This window comes from Corythoichthys intestinalis, chromosome 18 (genome assembly GCF_030265065.1).
Source record: "Corythoichthys intestinalis isolate RoL2023-P3 chromosome 18, ASM3026506v1, whole genome shotgun sequence".
Classification (NCBI taxonomy): domain Eukaryota; kingdom Metazoa; phylum Chordata; class Actinopteri; order Syngnathiformes; family Syngnathidae; genus Corythoichthys; species Corythoichthys intestinalis.
Window position 1 is genome coordinate 13,873,264 of NC_080412.1, and position 7,593 is coordinate 13,880,856.

Genomic DNA, 7,593 nt, shown 5'->3' on the forward strand with positions numbered 1-7,593 from the left:
TGAAAATGAAGGAAAACGAAGATGGACGCGCACATTGCCTTTGCTGAATTAGGCTATCTTTAAATGTCACTATTAGAGGACTGCCAAAATACTAAAAAAAAAAAACTCAAAAAAATATACCCACGTAACACCGAGAACTACACTACATGGGGCAAATATTCAACAATTGTGAATGGTAGAAATTTAGAAAATGGCACTTGTTACTGTGTTTTATTCTGCCATAACAGGCAGGCAGCCATGTATTGAACAATACTAGAATATTTCTCATCACGCACTGTGGTGTATTGATTTATATATTTAAACATGACGACTGCGCGACAGGACCTCGTGGCGCAACGGTAGCGCGTCTGACTCCAGATCAGAAGGTTGCGTGTTCAAATCACGTCGGGGTCATATTTTCTGTCCGCTCCTTGTTTTATTGACGTTATTTCACCAACTGAACATTTCTTACAACTAGTGTTGCACTGATACTATTTTTGGCTTCCTATTCCGGCATCCGGCTGTGTGATATCGGCCGATGCCAATACTGTGCCAATACGAGACAACGTTTTTTGGGGGGAAAAAAAACGACATTACTGCATATTCATTTGAATATAAAATAATTGCTATCATGGCTTGGTCAGACACTGCTACTCTCCTGTTTAAAATGGATTGGAAATCTAGTAGTGATAACGCAGGGATGCCCAAATCTGGTCCTCGAGAAGCTCTACCCAGCTTATTTTACATGTCTCCCTCCTTTAACACACCTGAATCAAATGGTCAGCTCATCAGCAAGTGCTGCAGGAGCCTGATAATGATCCTGATTATTTGATTCAGGTGTGTTGGAGGAGGGACACATGGAAAACAAGCTGGATAGGGGCTCTCGAGGATCGGACTTGGGCACCCCTGTGATAAAGTCATAGGTGGGAGGGTGTATCTTGGCCAGAGGAAGAACAAACATAATTTTTTAACTCATTGGCTGCCAGTAAATGAACGTTCATTTGCTGCCAGCCTCCCACTTCCAATGGATCTGACATCTACTCGTGATAAACTCATTTGAATTCACAGCAGAAAGATGATTGGATGCCACATAATTGGCAAGCCCTCTTTTTTTTGCGGTCGCATGCCTAGCCGGAGGCCATCTTAGGTATAGAACAACCAGGATTTGGAAACTACATCTCGAAAAGCATACAGTATATTGCACAGCATTGGCACATTATTTCATAGTATTCGCAAATACCGATGACATCATTGCTGTATCGGTACCGATACCAATACTAATATCGGTGCAACACTACTAAAACCACTTTACAGTCCTGACCATTTGGATGAACGAATGACTCTAACAAAGTTCTGCTGGATTTGTTATTTTTTGGCACTGGTTTTGCTGGTTCTTAAACCAGCATTTGCTGGATTTCTTCACAAAGAAGGAATTGCTCGATTACAACTAGGTCAAGAAGAGACAATTTTGTCCATCGATGGTGGTCCCGTCCACACTAGGTGCTGCTTCTGCTTCCAAAGTTGCGGACGCTGACTTTCTTGCGGGTGTTGTCTGTGCAGCGTTCCAGGATGAGCTCGGGACTAGGTCGAGGAGGGATGACCGGGGCCTCTGGCGTCACCTCGCCCTCTGAACTCAAACTCTGCTGCTCGGGAATGTTCCCTGTGCAGGATAATGTGTGACAACCGTGGCTAACCTTTGAGCATTAGCTTTTTTTTTAGTTTACCTTGATTCTTGCGCTCCCTCAAAGGCGACTTCTCCGGGATCTTGGCAATCCTGGGCGAGGTGGCGGTGCGTCCATCCTTCTTCTGCAGGTATCGCCGACTGTTCCTCCTATAGGCCTCCTGGCTGAGGCGCTTACGGCTTCTCTCGTGGATGCTTTTTGCGTTCTTAATAGTGGACCTGCAAGCAAATCGGCAAGCATCTTCTTAGGTTATTTTAACAGTATGGTTTTCTGAGCAAAACGAATGTTCGCTTGCTCGTACCTCAAAATATATATATATATTTTTTAAAGAATGAATTTAAATGAGTTTGTCACTAGTAGACACGTATCCATTTAAAGCGGGAGGGTGGCAGTGAATAAATGTTTGTTCATTCACTGCTAACCCTCCCACTTCATGGATTGGACATCTACTGCCGTCAGTGGCAGCCAATGACTAAAAATGTTAAAAATCATCATGTCTATAAATTAATGGACCTTCGAGGAGGAGGTTTCTGTCCCTGTGGTTGCTTGGTATCAAAGTGATAATGTTGTCCTTTGCCTGCTTTCTGCAGGAACATGGAGGGGAAGTGACCAGTCTCTTCACCTTTCCTGAGCATTAGGATGGGAAAAAAGCCATTGAAGTAAAACAAGTCAAGTAACAAGTCATATTTTCAAGTAGAGGACTATTTGATGTACCTGACAACCCACCAGCCGTCCAAAAGCTTATGAATGACCTCAATAGTTTCTCCCACTTCCAGGGAGATCTCATCATCAGTCTCCGCCACGTAAGCTTGGACCGTGACGTGCAATTCTCCTATAGGGGCAAAAACGTTTGAACATTGGATTGAAATAAGTAAGTCGATCAAGGTCAACAATTTACCTTCGTAATTTGGCTCTGGCTCCTCTGACTCCTCGGGCCCATCCAAGGGTTCCAGGTAAGTGGCAGGAACCCAACCTCGTTTGGTCTCGCATTGGCAGAACCACCAGCCTAATCACAAAAGCAACATTTTATTTCCCAAAAGAAAACCTTTTGGGGTGTTTGCTACGATCTATGAAAACCAGTGTTTTTTTTTTTTTTAATTGTCATTATATTAGCATTGGTAAGCTCCAGCACCCCTACAACCCTTGTGAAGATAATAGTCATGGAAAACGAATTTATATCAGTTTCATGAATATTTGAAATAATAAAATTAACAATATGTGATTAAAAACAAAATTAAAGTAATTAAAAGCATAAATGCAGGTTGGATATGGGCCCCAATAACATAGTTACTCTTATGTAAATGCTTTTTGAATTTTTGCGTTTCTCACCATTCTGGTTCTTCTCCACAATTTCCACAAAATCTCCGGTATGGAGGTTGAGCTCATGTTTGGACGTCTTGGTAAAGTCTGCAATCACTCTGTATGTGTCGAGTATGATGGGCCCAGAAATCTCTGAAGAGTATGGTCACCTTTTTTAACTCTTTAGATGACATTGACGGCGCTAGACGTAATCATCATTATTATTATAATTATTTTCTATATATTATTATGAATAAGTGAAGGATACATTAATAAAAGGTTAATATAAACAAAATTCATAAAATTAAAATGAATGAAAACAGTGTTATGGACCCCAACAACACTCTAAATTTGACTTTTTTAAAAGATAATTTCATAGTACCGTATTGGCCCGAATATAACACAGTGTTTTTTTGCATTGAAATAAGACTGAAAAAGAGGGGTCGTCTTATATTCGCGGTCTAGACATTATACCCATTCACGACGCTAGATGGCACCCAGATATGATTGAAGCGATGTTCTGTCATGACAGATCTCAGCTACTCTCCCCATTCACGACGCTAGATGGCGCCAGATATGATTGAAGTGATGTTCTGTCATGACAAATCTCAATTACTCTCAAGTTTAACCAGTTTGCATTATTTTATTGCAATGTTTTTCCTCATTCAGATATGTTTCAAGACTACAGTTACAGGTAGACTTCACTTTGATGGTTAAGGCAGTGATTGCAATTTTGTTGTTTTATCATAATAGATTGGTTTATTTACATTTCAAAGACGAGAAACCATTCATTTACGAATGTGATTGCACTTTAGTTTACATATTTAGATGTTCTGATATTAAGATTTGAATGAGGAAAAATAACATGCTTTTTCTCTCAAATATATTGTTATGATAATTTGTTTCGGATGTACTGTAATTATTTTCTGTATAGAAATTAATTTGGTGTTCATAAAGTGTTTTTTCAAATTTGAGACTTGAAAAAGAGGGGGTTGTCTTATAATCAGGGCCGTCTTATATTCGGGCCAATACGGTATTAATAATAGATGCCCAACTTATTTGAACTGGAAGGACTTGCAGCAAATGCTCATGTTTCAGTGCCATTGACAGCTCTAGAAGTCCAATCCTTTTGTATTCAAAATGGACTGGACGTATAGTACCGTCAATGTCAGATAATGAGTTAATATAGGTTGATACATTTGCTCTGTATTTCCGTAATCTTACCAGATATGTTGTTGCTGACTTTGGTCTCCAAGAAGATTTCACTTTTTTTCCCACTGAACACAAAAAGATAAAAAAACAAAAAAACGTCATGTGTATGAGTTAGTCATATGTCATTGGTAGGGTGACTCATGTACAACACACAATGAGGCATTTCATTGCTATTACATTCTAGAAAATGCAAGAGGAGATGACGTGCTCGGTCAATTAATAGGTTACAACAGGGGTGTCAAACAGATGGCCTGGGGTACCTCTGCATCAATTTGCGCGGCCCACGAGATGAATGCACAAACTCATTCGCGCCTCACCCGTCAAATTGAATTTGACGTCAATGGTAGCCAAATGAGTTAAATATTTATAAAGCTTGGCCACAGAAAACTATAAATACTACAATGTGGCCTGCTACGGATGACTTTGACACCCCTGGCTAAAAAGTTACAAGCTCATTCGTTAGTCAGTTTGCTTGTATGTTTCTCTTGAGTTAGTTTGTTAGTTGGATTGTACAATAACCGAGTGTTGAATGAGCCTCACTGACGTGTTTGGAGCTGGCGGATTTTCGTCCTCCGGTCGCACTTTGAAGAAAACGTTGAGGTGTTTGCAGCGTGAGATGTGCGGCGGCAGCTCGACGAGTGCCTGGCAGTACCCAGTCAACGTGCTTTGGGTGTTTTCCCGAGACTTTTGGCTCTCCACCCACCGTGGTGCTAGGGAACACATTGGTTGTTTCAATGTACTTTACTTGAATTCAGCTTTTATTATAGTACAGTGCACTCATTGAACTCATTAGCTGCTGTCTATCATTGTCAATGCCAAGCATTGATTTGATAGTAAATTGAATTTTCATTGAAAAGAACTTGGGCGTTAACTACTTCAAGCAGAAAAACAATAAAATACTACTGAGTTGCTGTTTTTCTATCACAAAACCTTGATGAGAGGAAGCACTGCAATCAACTTGTGTCTAAAGTTATGAAAAGTTGGGGTTTTGTGTGTTTCCCTTCTCCTGTCTTGCTTCAATAAAGAGCTATAGAAAAAAAGGAGAAGTTAATATGTTGAAACACAGGTGCTTCCTCAAATGAAAATTTCTCCCATTTGAAGTTTATTGGCTCCCCTCATAACTCAAGCACCGTCTTTGACACTAATAGATGTGAAACCCATTTGAACTGGGACGGCTGGCTTTGAATGATTATATTTCAGTTGCAGCCAAAGTGAATTTATGATGTAAGATTAAAGCTGATCTGACATTTGGAAGGTTGTTGATCTGTTCCCTTAGTTTCAGTGTTGTCAGTGGTAATTTGACAAAGTTACAGCAGATTTTTAAAAAAACAACTCGTCTGACAGTGGTCAGTGGCAGCTGATGAGTTAAATGAAGACAAATTGCAATGTGATAAGTCAATTTTTACCTGGCAGTGGTGGGATGATTCGGTCCCGCTTTTCTATTTGGCCAGCTTCGATTGGAAACATTTCTTTCAGCGATTTCTGAAAACAAGAAATATCTTTACCTATTGTCCAATTCACCCGCTCGTTTCAATCACATTTCGGCCAGCTATGTTATTTTCAAAAAAGGCACTCACATGGAAAGTGTGAATTTCAGGATACGTCCTGAAGATCAACTTCTCCGAGAGGTCGCTCCACTTTACCATCAGCATGTAGACCTAAGAAAAGAAAAAAAAATAATTGCCAGAGTTGAAAAAATAAAAATATGCTAAGCAGGTTTAGGAGCCTCACGTAGTGCTGACTGGGGTAAAAGCGTTTCTCAAAGCCAAGCAGCTTCACGTGTCGGATGTAGACTTCTTCCATGTTGCGATGGATTGAGACTGACTGATGTCAAGAGGCTGCAAGAAAGTTATATAAGCGAATGTGTGTGGGTAGGAGCGCCTCTATTGTGTTAGTAACATGCCACAGAAGTTAGTTCCTCTTTACTTGCCAACAATATGAAACAATTATGAAGAGAGAACATTATATTAAGAGGCTAAAACATAGGATTTGGACAATTTTTAGGTCAACAATGTCTTGATGGTTTATTGAATATCAAAATAGATCACGATTCATTTACTCATTGATTAGTCAATTAATCATGGCAGCTAATGACAGCAGTAGACGGCCAATACATTTGGATTGATTTGATCAAAATGGATTTGAAGGCCATCACCATAAATGGCAGCCAAATAAGTTAAATATTTATCTAGGTCAGGGGTCGGCAACCCAAAATGTTGAAAGAGCCATATTGGAACAAAATAACAAAGCCGCAAAAAATTAAAAGCCTTATTAAAGCCTTATAATGAAGGCAACACATGCTGTGTGTATCTACATTAGCTATATTAGCCTATTATAAAAATGACTAAATTGGCAACACATACATAATGAGCCTTCATGATTAAATGTTTATTTTCCCTGCAGTGCAACCTGTAGATAACAAATAACGCACCACGTGACTACTCTGTTGTACGATGCCACCTCCAGTTTAACTTCATTACAATATTGATTAATTATGTTTCATTGCTTTGATGAAATTAAATAAATCCAATTTTAAAGTCATTTTTATTTTGAAGATTCAAAAAAACAATGGCAAAATAGAATGTGCATAACATGCACCTTATCTGGGCAACAAAACATAGTGCCACAAAACGCAGCCTGCATTTATAAAAACTAAAACAGCATGCTTGTGAAAAGGTAAAGTATATAATCGGAGTTCACGTACCTGCATAAAAGTGCAGTGTGTTTAATATCAATCACATCACACGACTCTTCACAGGCAATTGAGTAAGCTGGACTGAATTAATGTCCTTGATTTGCCGATCGGTGGTGTTGCCTGCCATTTTTATGGCCCTTTCCTTCACTGTCTTAGCGGAGAGAGGAATGTCTTTGATTTTCTGTATTATCTCAATTTTTTTTCTGAAGTCTGCAAATAGGTGTTCTGATATGTTGATAAATGACTCCTTCATTTACTTGTCACCATCTGTGATCTCCCAGGTTGCAACAAAAAAGTAGTGGAGTTTGGAGATGCAATCTACTTCTTACATCTGTTTTTGCGCTACTCTAATTTCTCCAGAATTAATGCAATCACACTTTTTCTCTCATTCTCAATTGGGTAATCGGCTGCAAATGTAGTATGCCTTCCCTGGAAACGTCTTTCCACATTACTTGTTTTGTGATTTGACAACTTCTCATTACAGAGAAAACATTCAGACAATTCATCCGCATTGACAATGAATGCAGATGGTTCGGCCCAAGAAACTTTGAATCCTCAGGTGTTTTTCTCTTTTCCCCTTTGGGATCCAAGGCCAATCACACAGCCGCCGGTTTGTTTAGAACAGCTGCCCTGCTGATTGGAACATATGTCGCAGGCTATGACGCAAATCTTAGTTGACAGAAATGTTGAAATGTAATATTTATTTTACACATTTTTACAGCATGG

At 39.5% G+C, this 7,593-nt stretch overlaps 1 protein-coding gene and 1 non-coding gene across 2 annotated transcripts; one reads left to right on the forward strand and one right to left on the reverse strand.

Moving 5' to 3' along the window:
* Positions 1–321: 321 nt before the first annotated feature.
* On the forward strand, positions 322–393 carry trnaw-cca (transfer RNA tryptophan (anticodon CCA)). The gene has a single exon. It is a non-coding gene; the product is annotated as a tRNA-Trp (tRNA).
* A 417-nt stretch (positions 394–810) lies between these two features.
* Positions 811–7,037, reverse strand: ncf1 (neutrophil cytosolic factor 1). Its single transcript, XM_057821416.1, has 12 exons — positions 6,877–7,037; positions 5,904–6,010; positions 5,750–5,830; positions 5,579–5,654; positions 4,717–4,882; positions 4,185–4,237; positions 2,991–3,113; positions 2,560–2,667; positions 2,376–2,493; positions 2,175–2,288; positions 1,704–1,879; positions 811–1,639 (listed from the first exon to the last, which is right to left on the reverse strand). Exons 2-12 carry the CDS (start codon positions 5,973–5,975, stop codon positions 1,476–1,478), a joined length of 1,251 nt encoding a protein of 416 aa, XP_057677399.1. The 5' UTR covers positions 5,976–6,010; positions 6,877–7,037; the 3' UTR covers positions 811–1,475.
* Positions 7,038–7,593: the final 556 nt, after the last annotated feature.